Source organism: Pogoniulus pusillus, chromosome 1, assembly GCF_015220805.1.
Source record: "Pogoniulus pusillus isolate bPogPus1 chromosome 1, bPogPus1.pri, whole genome shotgun sequence".
Taxonomy (NCBI): domain Eukaryota; kingdom Metazoa; phylum Chordata; class Aves; order Piciformes; family Lybiidae; genus Pogoniulus; species Pogoniulus pusillus.
The window spans coordinates 12,209,068-12,226,810 of record NC_087264.1 but is presented as its reverse complement, the minus strand read 5'-3'; the positions used below and the strand labels follow the sequence as shown (position 1 = coordinate 12,226,810).

The following is a 17,743-nucleotide window of genomic DNA, read 5'->3' as shown; positions in this document are numbered from 1 at the left end:
CCCAAACTTAACCTCATTCTTAAAAGATGGCTGCTGAATAATATTATTTGCTACACCTTTACAGTGACTATAACTTAATACACTTCATCACTTCTCAGTTAAGTAATGTGAAGTACTGAGATGTTAACTTTTCTAATAACTTGAAAATAAAAGCATGATGAGAGGCAAAGATGAAATTATTTTCTAAAAGAAACATTTCTTCACAAGTGGTCAAAGTTATACTACTAAAATGCCCAGGAACCTTGTTATGGACTGTTAACATTCTTATGTAGCATCTAATACAACCAAATTGGTGCATAGGGAGTAGAGCAAAAAATACTTCAGTGTAAGTGAAATGAGAAACTATTGTGAATGGATCAGGAAGCGCAGGAAGACAGGCATCATTGGTAAAGTCATACACATATGTACATATACAGTAGTCTTAGCTCATCAGTACCTTTGTATAATTAAAATTTACAGTAGCATAGAGGAGTTGAGGCTTAAATGAGGTGAGTTTGTATGTGTTCCTTCAAATGTGGAAATATTCTATATGTGTGTATATATATATGTGTGTGAAGAACCACAAAGGTAGTTCTTGTTGAGTTTTTTGGAAAGTAAAATGATGATTCAGACTGATCATAAATAAACTGTAAATGAAAATGAAGGCCATCATTTACTTGGAGTCTTCATCTCAATTCGTATAAACGCTCTGAAATAATATTTAGGACATAAACATGATTAAAATCAGATTAATTAGCTAGCTGATAGTTGCATGCACCAAATCTTATTTTTTGCTTCTTAGAAGGTTCATTATAGAAGATGAATTAAGAAACAACTGTTGCTTTACTGCCTGCATTTGTGAAGTACCAGGTGCTCACTGATGGTGGTGTTTTCAGCAAGCACAGAACAGTGTGAATCCACTTAACATTGTGTGTCTTGGCACCCCTTAATTTTTGCCAATACTCTGCAACCTGAGACTGTAGATCTGATCTCTGATTGAAAGGAATCAAATGTTAGTTTGTTCCTAGAGTAAACCAGCTGAAACAAAATTAAGTTTGCAAGTAGCAAATGGAAACCAAGCCTTATGCTGCTGATGAATAACTGTGAATATAAAATTACAGTGCAAGAATGCCAAAGATGCAGTACGCTGAGCTGAGACATTTCTGACAATTGTCAGGATTGATTTGGTGTGTTGCAAGTCAAGCATGTTGCACGTAGCTCTGATACAATTCTTTAGAAGGTAATATTTGAGCTGTATTTGTAAGCAGCTACCAGGAAATACAAAAATAATGCTCTGTCATGAAAAATAAATGCTATCAAGAAAGGCCAAAGAGCTTCAGTAAGTTGTAGATCAGTCTTCTAAAGTGGTCTGTGCCTGTAAAACTTGCCACAGTAAAGAGACCCAGGTGACCTTCATTACTCATAAAGAACTTTCCAGTCATTGATGCAATTCGGCATACTCCGTGTGTCTGAAAAGACTAATAAAACTCAGTAGCTAGGCATTAGGAATAGCTAGCAGTAGCATTGCTATATGTGAATGAAAATCATAGCTGCTGAACAAGTGCTACAACGTAAATCACTGAGTAGTGGTTACAGTGTGCTAGAATATATAAACTTTGTCCTCACCACCCTGTTGAAATGTTAATCTTTTTGCTTATCATTATAATAACTTGGATCCTTAAAGCTTTAGACTGCAGCTTTTGCTGTCTTACCAAATAAAAACATAAGTTATGCGGAGACCACCACTGGACCATCCAGTGTATTTTAACCATGGAGACAAGCTTTAGTGATAATAAACATACTTGCTAGAAAGGCATCCACAAAGATCACTCTAGTTGTCCAATCCACATATCGTTCTGTCAAATTATTTCATTGATGAAGAACAATAGAAACCTACATTTTGGGCTGTGTGAAACCAACCAAAGTCCTTAGCACCATGAACTGCACCTCCAGAGACTGTTCCATAACTTGTCTCTCCAAAAAGTCCTGTGGTGTTGGAACCAGTGAATACAAGTGGCATGGTAGCAAGACTCTTCAGTAGAGTGGAAACCTCAGAAGTGTTTGCTCTCCAAAATGGCACCCAGCAATATGTGGCTTCCCTGACATTTTTATCTGGATTGTTTATGGTTCAGTGGCCCTTTTTATGTGTTCAGATGATTAGGAATTCATATCAAGCTTTGCATAGTTTGCACTGAGTCTCCCTGGATTGAAAATACTGATGATAAAGGTCATAGCTAGTTGTTCCATCAATCAGTAGTGGATGAGCACTACTTGACGTAATGGAGGGGTAACTAATTAATGCAACATTTTTGCTGAATTAATATGGTTTATGAATGTTGATATTCAGAACTCCCACCACTCCTGACCACTAATTTTAATAATAATCGATTCTTTGCAAGGTCACAGAAATGTTATACAGAGGAATAATTGTTCTGTTACTGTCAGCCACAGGGGGTTCTGATTCTTCCCAGGCTTCAGAGTGCTGGTAAAGGAGACAGACAATCTCTGACCTTATCTTGATATCTCTGGGCAATCTATATATCTCCAGGACTTTCCATCTTGGCAGGAGACTTTCAGGTGTAGGTAGAGTGTCTTGGGATGTGCAGTCTTTGCATGATGTCATGCTGGCTATGCAGGCTGATCGAGTGGAGGCACTTAGAGCCTGTTCCTGATAAACTCAAGGCTGTGTAATTTCCAGACAAACAAATCCCAAGTATCAGGATTTGTTACTTTGTGGCAGAGCTAGTTTATAGCTCAGCATAGCATGGCAAAATGCATTAGGCAGTAAGGCAGTATACTTCCAGGAACAGAGAGCAATAGCAGTAGACAACGGCAGGCACAGCTACAATGGCTAAGCACGGCAGAGCACCTTGTGTTACCTGTTCATCTCTTTGTATCAGTGTAGCCCAAGACTAATTGGCCTTTGGACACATAATAGCCAATCAGAGTGGCAGTTAGCCAAGGTGAAGCCATAAGCTTGCTTTACCCAAATTTGGGAAAAGCATAGGCCTTGCACAAGGCGGGCACAAACTAAGTATGTGTACCTTGTTTACCATAGGAGCAAACCAAGTCTGGACGGGCCAGAGTCCTTAGACTCAGTGGCTCCAAGTTCTTTGTCCTCTTTCCTGTGATTCCTTCTCCCCTGTCGTGGTTTTTGGAGAGAGCTGACTGCCTTACCTGGCAGGGGAGACACCATGATCAGGCAGGTGGTTTTCCCAGGGCGAGGCTCCTCCTTTGCACTGCAGATGTGCTGACCCCTGCAATTTCCCCAAATGCGGGAAACTCGACTGTGTAATTTGTGGCAGTGGGGGAGGGACTGCGTTCATGCTCTCCCCTTTAGGAGGATTGGATCACTGGGGAATGTAGATTTAGTTTTTTGGGCATCGGGAAAACGTGGAGGGGATTTGCCGTGGTAATTGCTTTGTAATGTCTATCTCTGTATTTCTCTCTCTAAGTATAATTCTGTATTTTCTCTCCCATTTGATTTTGAGCTCTCTTTAAAAACCACAACAGAATTTTTGGTGGCCTGTACAGGGAAGATAGGCAGGTGCAGCTCAAGCAGCAGAAGCCAGCAAAAAGGGGAGAACAAACTGTGCTTCTAGACATTAAGCTCTTGATGCCTATCCGTGGAATGTTCACCTGTCTCCTATGTCTGATCTAGAAAAATCAGCTCAAATGGGCACATCCCCAAAACAGAAGGAGGGAGAGCAAGCATAAAAACATAAGTCTATTTTTGGCTATCAGGCCTACCATGACACTTGCATGAACTGGAATTACTGTAGGTTGTCTGGATAACTCTCTTTGGGTTGTATATTTAATAACAAGAGTTTATTCTGCTGTCCTCTTTGAAGACGCTGAAATTAGCAGCCAAACAGTGCTCTCCTGGTAGTATGTGATCTTGAACAGCTTTACCTTGGTCCCAACTGCCAATATAACACCACTAGCTCATTTACTGAGTATATTTATCAGCTTTATGGCTACAGGGCCATATGTTAAGTATGGTCTGTCTCCTTTCCAGCCTCTAAAACAGTAAATGAAGGTCTGCAAAGGTGAGAGCTCTGCAGCAGAATTCAAGATTCCTGGAATGTTCAAAGTAGTGTGAATATCTCTGAAGTTAACACACTGGGAGAAAAAAATGCATAGAAAACTTTTTACTGCTTTCCACTCATTTTTTGCTTCTTGATCTTTGATTTCAGTTCTCATTTCAGGAGATAAAGTTCAATTTCTCAGCCTAATTACATTGATTATGTATTGGGCTTCAACTTCATAGCCAAATTATTTTGATTATGTGCTGGGCCTTCATACACTTTTGAAAATGAAGCTGTAAATATCACTTCCATGTTTTCTCATGTTCTTTGTTTTGTTACAGTACGTTGTATTTCAGTTTCATTGTATTTTAGATACAGTACAGAATGCTTTCATAGCCTCTTCTAAGGGTGCCTTGGGCAAGAGCTCTTCTTGGCGCTATAGATCAAAAGCAAGTCCATGGAGGCAGTTTCTTGTACCAAAAGGAGAAGAAGGGAGGGATTAATTCTGTATTAATATAAGCATTCTCCTTTTCTCAGGTTTATGCTAATGAATCTCATAAAACATGTTACATGCTTTTTGCTCTGCACTTGCATTTCACAGGGAGTCTCAATCATGTGTAATTGATATGAGGTTCCCATACCTATGGTTTTTATTGAGGTTCTTTCTGGTGTGAGGCTTGCTGCTGCTGTACCACGATGATGAACACATTGATACAGACTTCAATTCAGTGGTGATGTACATTAGAGGGAACAAATTGCATAGCATTAGACTGATCTGTGTCAAGAAACTCCATATAGGGTGATGCCTAGCACTGCATTTACTTCAGGCAGAGAAAGGCTCTCTTGTGCTTAGGAGGTGAGCTGATTTTTGTCACTACTAAGCCATCTCATTTATTAAAAACTCAAATGACACCTAATTTTTGTCATCTTCAAATCCTCATCCTGCTCTGACCATCTTAACTTAAAAATTAGTATGAAAGCTTGCATCATGGTTATAGAGGTGACCTCACCCTAGTTCTGGTCTGGCCAGGCTCTTGGTTTTATGGAGTAAAAGGCTTTGTGTGCTTTGGTGTAACTCCCTTGTTAGTGAGTGTGCTTTGAATGGTTGGGTTGGGTACAGTTCTGGTTGTCCATGTTTGCTGAACATGGCCTGAATGCCAGTTTTGTGAGAGACTGTCAGAAAGGGAAGAATTGGATCTTTAAAAAGACTTGATGACATACAGACATACATGGGATGCAGAATGGGCTCTCCTTGCACAGTCCAGTTTCTCTCTCTTACGTCTTAGGTGACTGGCCAGAAGTAAGTGTTGCCGTGTGTGCTGTTTGATGGCAATATTTTTATTGTTTGGTTTTTTTTCCTAAAAAGAAAAAAAACGTCTGTGGCTATAGATGTGCTCTGTCTACTCCTATCTTTTGTTTTATGCTTACAAACTTCATGTCATATGCTGATCTGTACCTGCCAGTAAAGAAATCTGGGGATGAAGGATCCAGCTTTGCTCCAAACAATGATATTAAGACCAGCAATGTATCACATCCTACTTGATGCAGGAGGATTCAAGGGAAGAAAGGATACAAGGACTATATCCTGAACTATTGTGACTGGCAAGAAATATCTGCTCCTTGCCTTTCGCTCTCTTGAATATGTTTTAAACTTATTCAAGAGCATTGAAGAAGATAAACTACTTTTTCAGTTCTAAGACTCCAATTCATACTTTCATAAACATTTAGGTAATAGGGAACAGAACTTTTAAAAAACTAAATTGATCAGAAAACCTGAGAGTTTTATTTTAATTATGATCTGAAGAACCATATTATTAATCTGACTATTTTTTCAATGTAATATGTACATAGTGGCAGGAATTTATCAGCGTTTTTGGAATTGAATGTGTCTGAGCATATGAAACTTCAAGTATGAGGGAGCTGTTTGCCAGAACAAGAGGAAGAAGAGGTATTTCCCATTCTAGTCACAGGAAGGGAATTGATAGGAACATATCTGTAGTTTGACTGTTACGGTGTTGAGTAAGTTGAACTGCTCACTGATGTAACCGAATGTCCATCAGTTATACTCAGGAGTTGTGGTTTCTGAAGTAGTTTGTTACAGGGAGGAAGAAGCTAAGCTTTTCTATCTGAGCTAATGAGCACTCTACCTTCATAAAAAGTTAAATATGCTACTTTTAGCAAATGAATACAGAGTTGTTTTCTGAATTTGTTTTCTTTTTAGAGGGATGGTTAAAATTGCCTAGCTCTGTGACATGACTTAACTCACTTTATCCAGGTGCCCTTCTGCACGGTCGTCTGCAAGCTCTAAAGGCCAGTTCTCCTGTGGTAGCACCAGAATGCCATTTAGAGAGGTCATTTGGTACAGCTGTGTAGTATTAAAATAATGATGAACTGGAAACTCTTTGGGCAGCTTTCTGGTATGTGCTGGCTGAATGGATGGAGCATGACAGAAAAGTGGGGATAATCATGGCTGATGGTAGAAAGGAGGAAGTCTGTTGACTAAATTGCCCAGCAATTCAGAATTACACTGGAGTCATTACTGTTAGATGGGAAGTGGTCATAGCAACAAAAAAATGCTTCCTTTTACCATAATTAATTAGAAATGTTACCCATCTTCTTAATCACTTCTGGCTAATTTTGGAATGTATCTGCAATTTAGAATAGTTGTTTCCCTGAGATGTGTGTTACCTCAAGATACTGTAGTGTGCACATGCATGCAGGCACGTGAGCACTTGTTAATTTGAAATTGAGAATTTGTTTGGGAATAGAGGAAACAGGAAAGTGGCTTTTCCTGTTCCAAGTAATGAACAATGAACAGGTGGCAGTGGAAGATAGGTTGTTCTGAAAACACCATTAGATTCAAGCACAGTGTTGAAAAATGTGGAATTCTGTGCAGTAGTAATGTTTATAATACATTTTAATTAACTTTTATTATTTAATACATGGTAACTCATTGCTTCCTAATTTTTAGTACATTTACGTTCTGTGCAGTCTATTAATATTTTTATTTGGAATGCCTTATTCTTAATTTGAATTAATGGATAGAATTTACCTTGCTGGTCACTTGTATTTCAGCAAAAATATTCTTAAGCATTTAGTGTTTGGGATTAAAAAAAGTGAATTAATCTGAAAAATGCAGCATTAAGAGGTGTTAGTTATACAAAAATGTTTTTAAAATGCCACTGTGTACCATTTTAACTGAAACAAGTTTTAGAGATTCTTTTGGTAACTTGAGACTCTTGAGTGTTCAGTGGGTGTTGTTTCCTTTTATTTGTTCTATAGGGGGGTTTGCCATTATAATAGTCTCCAAATGGTTGTCATAAATGTGTTTAATGAAAACTAGATTTCAGTCGTATCTTTGATGAGTCAAGTACTGTGAGTATAATATAACACAGTTGTTAATCTGTTGTTGAAGCATATACATTTCTCTCCCAGTTATACTACTAGAAAAAAAATGAAATAGTTACTGTCTTAAATTTTATCTGCCTTGTAAAAGTCTCTGTGCATGGTAAAATTTCAGTGTATGCTGGATATGTATACTCCCAGACCACATGGAAATTGTTGATAAATACGTTATTCTGGAAATCATTTTTAGAACATCAAGTGTGGTCTCATGTTTTAGTCATGTCCCTGTGAAAATGCCATTTATCTCGTTCCATGAAACACTGCTTTCATATATTCTATACTTAACACAACTCTTAATTAAATCCATTCAGACTACCAAAGCAGCAGCATTACAACCTGATTTCCAGCCCGAATCCCATTCTGGTCTGACCTTTTGCCTGTTTCTTCCCCTTTTCAGAAAGTACTCATGGGAGAATATGGGGTTTACTGTAACAGAAAAGTGACAGGGTGTATTTTCAGGTGTTTGTTTCAGTATAAAATAGTTTACAGATTTGAAAGGCTTTCACAGGAAGTTAAGTTAAATGAGTTGCAAAACTTGCAGATTTCCTGCTCAGTTGTTACTGTATTTTCAGTGTGGATCATTCCTAGGTGTTTGTACCATTCTTGTCTACAATTTTATGACGTTCTTTACAATAGTTAACTTTTTAAGTACTTTAAACCTGCTTTTTCTACTTTAAAAAAATGAATGAGGAAGGCAGCATTACACGTTCTGACAGGCTTTTGTTAATGATGCATTTTATTCAGCTTGAGAGAAGAGTGCAATGTCAAGTATAGTCTGGGAAATAATAGCAAAATAGAAATAAAAAGGTAGCAACAATTTTTCTGATTCTGTGTTACAAACAAACTTCTTACAGAGGTACAGTGACAATCTGATAAGGATTATTACAGTAAAAGGAACTTGCTCTGAGTGGGCAGTTAACTGCCACAAATTTCAATACATTTTAGAAGGTGCTGAACGTACTGCAATAAGAAGATTCACTCATTTAACTCTATTTCAAAGCCTGAATACCCTAGCCAAGCTTATGACTCTAGCAATGAAAAACAGTACAAACAGGCAGTGAAAGGTTCACCTCTTGTAAACAGACAAGATCTTGTGGTCCCTTTGAAGCTGAAGACAGCCAAATACCTGTGAGACCTGGACTTCTCAGGGAAAATGAGAGTAGCTGAAAAGCTGCACCATTTGAAAATTTCTTCTCAGTTGGCCCAAATAAATCATAGAACAGAATCATAGAATCACCTGGTTGGAAGAGACCTTAAGATCATTGAGTCCAACCATAACCTCACATCTGCGTGTACACAGTTGTTAGACCATGTCCCTGAGCATTTTGTCTTTTAAACACATCCAGGGATGGTGACTCCCTGGGCAGCCTGTTCCAGTGCCTCATGACCCTTTTGGTGAAGATTTTTTTTCATAATATCTAATCTAAACCTCCCTTAGTGCAACTTGAAGCCATTTCTTCTTGTCCTGTCACTTGTTACCTATGAGAAGAGGCTGGACCCCACCTTGCTACAACATCCTTTCAAGTAGTTGTAGAAAACGAGGTCTCCCCTCGGCAGCCTTCTGCAGGCTGAACAAGCCCAGCTATTTCAGCCTATCCTCACAGGACCTGTGTTCAGGACCCCTAATTGGCCTTCTCTGGACATGCTTCAGCACCTCAATGTCCTTCTTACAGCAAGGGCCCAAAAACTGAACATAGTACTCAAGATACAGCCTTACCATTGCCAAGTACCAGGGTAAGATTACTTCCCTGATCCTGCTGGCCATGCTGTTTGTTATACAAGCCAGTATGCTCCTGGCTTTCTTGACCATCAAGGTTGTCAATAAACATCTTAAACAGAACTAACCCAAATACCAAGCTCTGAGGAACACCACTTTTGACTGGCTGTCAGATGGATTTAACTATGTTCACGACCACTCTCTGGGCCTGGCCATCCAAATAGTTTTTTAATCAGCAAAGTTTGCACCTGTCCAGACCATGGGCTGCTGGTTTGTCCAAGAGGATGATGTGGAGAACCATGTCAAAGGCTTTACTAGAATCCAGGTACCCCACATCCACAGCCTTTCCCTTATCCACTAAATGGGTCACCTTGTCATAAGAGATCAGGTTTGTCAAGAGGGACCTGCCTTTCATAAACTCATGCTGATTTGTACTGATTCACTGGTTATTGTGGATATGTCCCATGATCATAGAATCATAGAATGGTTTAGGTGGGGAGGGACCTCAAGGACCATCCAGTTCCAACCCCTTGGGACACATCCCACTAGAACAGGTTACTCAAGGCCTCATCCAACCTGGCCTTAAACACCTCCAGAGGGGGAGCATCCACAGCCTCCCTGGGCAACCTGTTCCAGTGTTTCACCATCCTCACTGTAAAGAACTTCTTCATAACATCTAGTTACGAATCTCCCCTCTTCAAGTTTAAACCCATTACCCCCTGTCCTGTCATTACAAGACCTTGTAAATAGCCCCTCATGATGGCATGACCTTCCCTAGCACCGAGTTTAGACTAAGCCAGTATATATAGCAGGGTAATCTCTTCCCATCTATATAAGGGCATTGTTACAGAAATTAACACTGAAAAGATGGAATAGAAGAACAGATAGCTATACATCCAGAGGATGATGAATAGAGAAATTTGAATAAAAGTTTTGCTTCATTTTTATATCTGGTACAAAAATCAGTTTTTAGAAGATAGCTAAGTTCAGCTGTGATTAACTGCTTTCCTTTATTTTTTAAACAGGTGTCAAACAAAAAATCAAACAGCGCTCCTCCCCCAGCACAACTATCTAAAATCAAAGTACCAGCACCACAGACAGTACTGAAGAAGGAAAAGCGTCAGAGTTCTTCAAGGTTTAATGTTAGCAATAACAGGGAGCTTCAAAAACTGCCAGCTTTGAAAGGTATGTGTTTCTAAATTAGAATGACTTGCATGAGTTCTTGGGCATGAGACAGATACATACATTATGTATCAAGTGTATACATGTGCAGACTTGCACATACTCATATGCTCAAACACACTGGGTGCTTTTTCTTTTCTTTCATTCCTGATACGGGACTTCAGTGTGTTTCCTTTTGGCAGTCGATATGCCAAATATCTGTTTCTTAAACTTAGAAAAGGTCTGTGACAGTATGCTGGCTTATCTCATATAAAACCAGAATATTTGGACTCTGTATGTAAAACATTGATCTGTCCTCAGCCCAGTATGCTCAAACCCTGTTTTGTTTGTACAAGCATATCTCTTGGCACTGCAAGAAGACACTATCTATTACTGTTTATTGATCTGATTTTTCTGAGCATGGGTCAGGCAGAGCAGCATCATTTTAGTGACTTTTTAAGTGACTTTTAAGACTTTGTGGTGATTTGTGGCGTTTTCTCTTGCTAACATGGCTTGTATTGTATTTATTTTATCTACTGTCTGTTGTGTAGATACTCAGCATACTTAAATATGAAGAAATGGTAAAAGTATTTTGTGTAGGCATTGTATTTGCCACTCGGTCTGCAGACACACCTCTCCACTCTCAAGTGAATTCAAATAAGAGATCTTGAGCTTATCTCTTGTGGATGGCTGATGTTGTATGTGTGTCCTCAGGCTATCAAGGGTCACACTTTGTGGTGAAACACTGCTGCAGCTGCTGATGGATAATAATTACTGTCTTTACTAATAAAGCTATGTCCAGTCTCTTGGATCATAGCAGGTGTCTAATTGCTGTGCTCACTCATGACTTAATTCTGGCTGTTAGGGTTGCTAAGAACATTGTTGGCCAGTCACCCCATTCTCTAATGTATATACAGATGCATGACTTGATGTGCTTTCTGTGGATCAAGTGAAGCTGGGAAACTTTCTTTTTGAATAGCTTTAAGTGTGTTCTCTATGTCTAGACAGGAGTTAAAGTGGACTGGCAGGCTGTAATTTCGAGAACTGAGATGATTAAGGCAGATTTGACTTCTATAAAGTGCTGGGAAGAATTTAGCATTCCTTCAGATTACCTGTGTTTAACCATCTTTTACACTCGAATTACTTGTAACTACTGGCTGTATTTGTATAGCTACAGTACCTGGGAAACCTTTCTATCTGTAGTAGACCAAAAGATGTTTAATTTCTTAATTGGTGTTCACTATGGTATACTGTGATGTGCCTTACACAAGATCGTATTTTAAGCACATGTAGAATGGGGTTGGTTTTGCATACTTTAAGGTCTGTATGAGATTTATGAAAGCTTGTAACTGGTAAGCTCTGAATGGCCACAGTACTGCTGAGAAGTACCTTGCTTTTGTGCCGTGGGGCTGGAGTTAAGGTCAGTGGATCACCTGAAATAGTGACAAGGGAAAGGAGGAGCTGCAAAGTAGGTTTTCATCAAGGTTTTTTATTTAGGCAGTACTATTTGATCTTCAGTCATGCTATGAACTCTCTCTTGGGCGTTGCACAGAATTGCTTATGATAGACTTCTGGAAATACCAGCCTATTTGCCCTGGTGACTGGTATTGGTGTGATATAGGTTATATTAATTGGAGCAGCTTATCATTTACATTAGTACATCTCCAGTTCAATCAGGAAATGTAGGAGCAGAATAGCTCAGGTAATGCAAAAAGAAAGGGAAGTAAATTGTGAGTTAAGAGGCTCTAGGAATAGTGATGAACATAGAAGAGAGAAGTCTCTGATGCAATTGGTGTGTGGAGCATTGAGATCCATAAACTAGCAAAGATGCAAACCACCAAAGCTCCCTGCAGCACAGTGCAATGCAGCCTGATTTAGTTCAGGTAGAACAGGTGGTTTGTTTTCCCACAGACAGCTCTGACATATCTCTAGAGAAATGCCTCCAAAATTATCAAACGTCTTGAAAATAAGATAACCTGTTTCTGGATATTTGTTGGGGGAAAATTAGGTTAAGAAGTAAAGGTGTATTTTGTTTTAGGATTTCAAAACTTGCAGATTAATGCTTTGGTTATATCAGAGATAAATGGCAGAGGATGTTTCATCCTTCAAAAACTTATCAGCTTCTTTAGTTTTGCTTCTTTAAGAAAACATTTTGTAACTTGGGTTATATTAAAATTGCTTGTGAATTCAAGCATGTGTTCCTCAGTTTGTGTAAGGGGATTTTAATTTGTGTAAGAGATAAACAATAGAAATGTTCAATATGCTTGCTTAATAAATATAATTTAAAGGTATCATATCTGAACTTGTGTGTGCTTGTATTGCACTGGCGCACTGAAGTAGTCTGTGCTCTTTGAAACTGCTTGCTTCAACTTTATGCAAGATGCTTGAATTCACTGTTAATGTTAATGATAATTTTTTCATGGTTAATTAGTAGATAATTACACAGCATCTATGATTTAGTTTGTGTGCTGGCATTTATTTCTGATGATGTTGATAAATCAACTTCAATTTAGTTCTTGATTCTAGGTTACTTCTATGAACTTCTGACACCCAAATACATTAGATACTGGAAAAAGCTCTGGAACTTGAGTATGTAGTGTATATGTGTTACTCATCTAGCAGTGTTAATTCAGATCTGGGAAGAAACTTATCAGAGTGTGATGATACGTTATGAATTCCATGCTTGTGTGCTTCACAATTTCAGTAATACATTTTCAATTAATCCCTCACAATGTGCCAAGACCATTATATATATATATATATATCAAGTCTCTAGAATTTTAAACAACAAAATAAAAATCACCTGCTTGTAATACTGAGGGAAAGGAAGGCCATCTTTTTTTTTTCTTCAATGAGATAATTGCATGTACTTTGGGAACTAGCTGTTGGTTGGTTGTTGTTTTATGTGCATATTAATAAAACTTACTATGCAAACATTTGTGAATTCTACAAGCTTAGTTTACTGTCTAAAACACTGAATTTTTCCTGGAATAATTTTTGATAATTGTTTTTTAAACTGCAAATTAGGGTTCTAGTTTTTTCTCTCTGGCTTCACTGAGAATATAGTTGTCCCTTACCACCTAGCAGTGGGTGAGTAGCAGCATCTGCAGGATTGACGTTGGTGCTGTGGACTCATTAAGTAATAGACCAAGATCAAAAAAGAACAAAAAAATACAGCAGCCAAACATGTGTTTCATAACTGGCAACCTAAGTGTTAATGTGTTTGACTTCTGTTCAAAACTATAACTACAGAAAAGTAAAATTTAAGGATTCAAAAGTGTATGTTACTAAAAATGAGAATTTGTATTCATAAGTATTTATAATTTTAGTAATACTTCCATTACAGGTTGACTCTTTTTTCCTGTAGTACAGTCTTGCTAATTGTGTACTTGTGCATACACCATTGTGTGTGCTTATACACTACGAGAGATCTTTAACAGTACAAGTAGAATCATATAGAATCATAGAATCAACCAGGTTGGAAGAGACCTCCAAGATCATCCAGTCCAACCTAGCACCCAGCCCTAGCCAGTCAACTAGACCATGGCACTAAGTGCCTCATCCAGGCTTTTCTTGAAGACCCCCAGGGACGGTGCCTCCACCACCTCCCTGGGCAGCCCATTCCAATGCCAATCGCTCTCTCTGTGAAGAACTTCCCCCTAACATCCAGCCTATACCTACCCTGGCACAACTTGAGACTGTGTCCCCTTGTTCTATTGCTGGTTGCCTGGCAGAAGAGGCCACCCCCCACCTGGCTACAATGTGCTTTTAGGTAGTTGTAGACAGTAATAAGATCACCCCTGAGCCTCATACTTGTATGCATTTTAGAAGGATGTGACTTTAGTAAACTCTGTATATGTATAGAATTTAGAGACAAATTTTGTACAAAGTGGTGAGATGTTTAAGGATGTGGTCTGAAACCCTACAATATGAAACAGAATGTTGCAATGAGAATTCCTAGATACAGAGCTAAGATGCCCTGAATGGGATTTAAGGTCTCATACACTGTCAAATGCAACTGTATCACAAATCTGACTTTAACATGCAACACTCATTAAAAAGTAACACTTTATGTCAGTCCTAGAATAATAAATAAGAAAAAAAAAACCAAATTCAGTGCTCCTTAATATTCTGAAGTGTTGCAAAATTTCCTAATGAACATATGTTAGTCATGCATGTGTAAATTCGAGTATGATTCAAAACCAGGCAATTTGGTAGCATTTCTGTATGTTGTTTGAAAGCTGGATAGACTCCTTTTACAGCCTTATCGAGGATTCCTATAGTACCAGTGCCATGGTTTTGTTTGATGGTTTGGGGTTGGATTTTTTTGTTTCTTTTGTAGAATGAACATTGTTTTATGTAACCTTAAAGATAGGAATGGAAATTCAGCCTTTATTTTCAGAAACAGTTACTAATTTATTTACAGAATTACTGTTTACCTCTTGGAGTTGGATTTTTGATGTAAAGGATGTGGATACAGTAGTCTTATAGGTGTATATCAAGGTAGGAAGAAGTGAGCTACATTGACAGATGTGAGCATATATACTAACTTTAAATGCTGAGAAGTACAGAATATCAAATAATGTACTGCTTTCTAAATGTAGAGTAACTGCATGTGATACAATTAAACAGATTCCAGAATCTAATCATTGATGATCTTATTGTGCATGCTTATTAGTCCATCAGACCTGGTGGAGATGCCTGTTTCTGACTTAGCATGATTGTAACATGAAAAAAATATAACAATGAACATAACAGGTCTCAAGGGTGCCATTTTTGTGAACACATTTCATGCAGAGTGCATGGGGTTTTTTTTTTCTTTTTTCCTTTTTTGTGCTTTTTTTACTTTTTTTCCCTTTTTCCCCTTCTTTTCCTGTTCTCTTTTTTTTAATTTTTTTTTCCCCCTGGGTTTTTTTCTGTTTTTTTCTTGTTTTCTTTTTCCCTGTTTTTCTTTTTCCCTGTTTTTCTTTTTCCCTGTTTTTCTTTTTCCCTGTTTTTCTTTTTTCCCCTTTTTTTCCTTTTTTTTTCTAAGCAGATTTTTTAGAGTCTGTGCCAAATTCTGAGTCTGTTCTGTGTGAAAGGAGAACATCAGGGTGGTGTCTCAACTTGTCTGCCTGTGATATAGGACTGCAATAGAGAGGCAAGCATTATTAAAGCTTTCCTAATGTTTATTAAGTCATAAATGGCTGTCTATGAGATAGATCTGCAGCCTGTACAGTATTAAAGTCTGATGAATCAAGATTGCCGAAGAGATTATTCCAGTTTAAGATTCTGATACTTAGAAAAACAACTGGACCAAAATTTCATTGATAAAACTGTTGTAACCATGAGGAAGGAGGAATAAGTGAGAATTTCTCATAAGGTCAGAAATGTAAGCAATCAGACAGCAAGGTAAATTAAGAAGCAGGCAAGTATTGTTCTCTGTACTAGAGAGAAATTCAACATTGTGTGTTGGTGATTTCCACAAACTCCTGTCAGGGTTAAGTTCAAACTTAGGCAGCAGAAGGTGTTAGCTGTTACTTTGCAACTAGTGTCTAATTTTGTGATACAAAATTCACTGACTGGATATACACAATATAAGTGAATTTGTGGGAATCATAGCGATAATGGACTACTTTGAGGCTTGAGGAGCATTTTACTTATAAGCTGCTGAAACTGCAGAACTCAATGTTTAATGCCATTTTCATCACAGAAACATGTTCCTGCCAGTTGTAGATTAGGTAGAGAACAAAAGTTCAGTCCTTTGGCCCTTTTAGTTTAATTGTGCTTCTTTGTGTGCATGGGCAGGCTTGAGAAGTGTGCTCAAACCAACCTCATGAAGTTCAGCAAAGCCAAATGCAACATCAGGCACCTGGATTGGGGCAATCCCAGGCAGAGGTGTAGTGTGGGTGAGGAGTGACTTGAAAGTAGTCTCAAGGAGAAGGACTTTGGGATGTCAGCTGATGAAAAACTCAGCATGAGCTGGCAATGTGTGCTTGCAGCTCTGAAGGCAAACTGTACCCTAGGCTGTATCAAAAGAAACATGACCAACAGGACAAGGGAGGTGATCCTGTCCCTCAACTCTGCTCTTGTGAGACCCTGCCTGGGGTATTCTATCCAGTACCGGTGCCCTCAGCATAAGAGGAACATTGAACTGCTAGACCAGGCCCAGAAGAGATCCATGAGTATGGTCAGAGGGCTGGGGCACCTTCCCTACGGGGACAGGCTGAGAGAGCTGGGTCTGTTCAGCCTGGAGAAAACACAGCTTCAAAGAGACCTTATAGTATCTTTCCCATATTGAAGGGGGCCTTCAAGAAAGCTGGGAAGGGACTCTTTACTTATAGTGATAGGACATGAGGGAATGAATTGAATTCAGGTTGAGGAGGGTAGATTTAGACTAGATATAAGGAAGAAATTCTTCATAGTGAGGGTGGTGAGACACTGGAGCAGGTTGCTCAGAGAGGTCATGAATGCCCCTCCCCAGAGGTGTTCAAGGCCAGGTTGGATGAAGCTGATCCAGGTGAATTACCTGATCCTAGTAGAAGATGTCTCTGCCCATGGCAGGAGGGTTGGAACTAGATGACCTTTAAGGTCCCTTACAGCCTAAATAATGGTGGTAGCATTGCTTTAAAGTTAACTTTTAAGTTAAAAAGTGGTTTTTGCAATGTGAGAGAATACATTCAACAAGGTATTGCTACTCCTAAAGATAATTTACCCTAATAAAACATTCTAAAGGCAAAACGTTGAGGCAAAACAAATCAATTCTCATGCAAAACATTGATGAATACAGTTTTGTGAAACAGATGATATTATTCTGCATTGTATACAAACCTACATTAGACTAACTTGGTCTGTTAAGTGCTATCCTTCTGGCCCCAGCTGTGCAGCCCAGTACTGTGTTGAATTTATTGGGACTGAAAGACCATAATGGAAAAGAACTGCAGAAACTTCACTGCAGCAATATGGTTAGATGTCAGTGAGTGTGTGTATTTTAGCACATGGAAGAATTGTTGGAGACTTTCTTTGACATTTAGTGGCTTTGTCTTGGAACTTTGATCTTAACATTGTCATGTAGTGTTGCATGCACAGACTCTCCTATACTCATTTATCTTTTAAATATTTAGAAGAATTACTAAAATACATATGTGGTAAGCATATAACTTGCTTAAAGCAAAAATGTCAATTGTTTGGTGTTCATGCAGGAAAGTAACACATGAGTAAATATTTTAATACTTAATGATTATAAAATTATTATTATTAAAATATTTAGCAATTAACCAGTCTGAATAACTATGTAACATTGTAAAGATTAAGAAATCTGTTAGTGAGTGAATAATTTCCAAAAGAAAAGGTTATAGAGAAAAATACTTCACTTGAGTGTGTAAAGTTTTCTTTCTTTAGTTTGCTTCACATGAAATCATAGGCTTGGATTAATAAGCCATTTTTCATTTCAACTGCCCGATCCAACACCTAC

General features: G+C 38.4%; 1 protein-coding gene and 1 non-coding gene across 2 annotated transcripts in view; both read left to right on the top strand.

Moving 5' to 3' along the window:
• The window catches only part of PPP2R5C (protein phosphatase 2 regulatory subunit B'gamma), an 84,714-nt gene that overhangs the window by 8,485 nt on the left and 58,486 nt on the right, over positions 1-17,743 (top strand). Inside the window, exon 3 of the mRNA XM_064171730.1 lies at positions 10,155-10,314. Coding sequence (XP_064027800.1) covers positions 10,155-10,314 — 160 coding nt within the window. The remainder of the gene's footprint in view (positions 1-10,154; positions 10,315-17,743) is intronic.
• On the top strand, positions 3,149-3,316 carry LOC135181152 (U1 spliceosomal RNA). Its single transcript, XR_010304757.1, has one exon. It is a non-coding gene; the product is annotated as a U1 spliceosomal RNA (small nuclear RNA).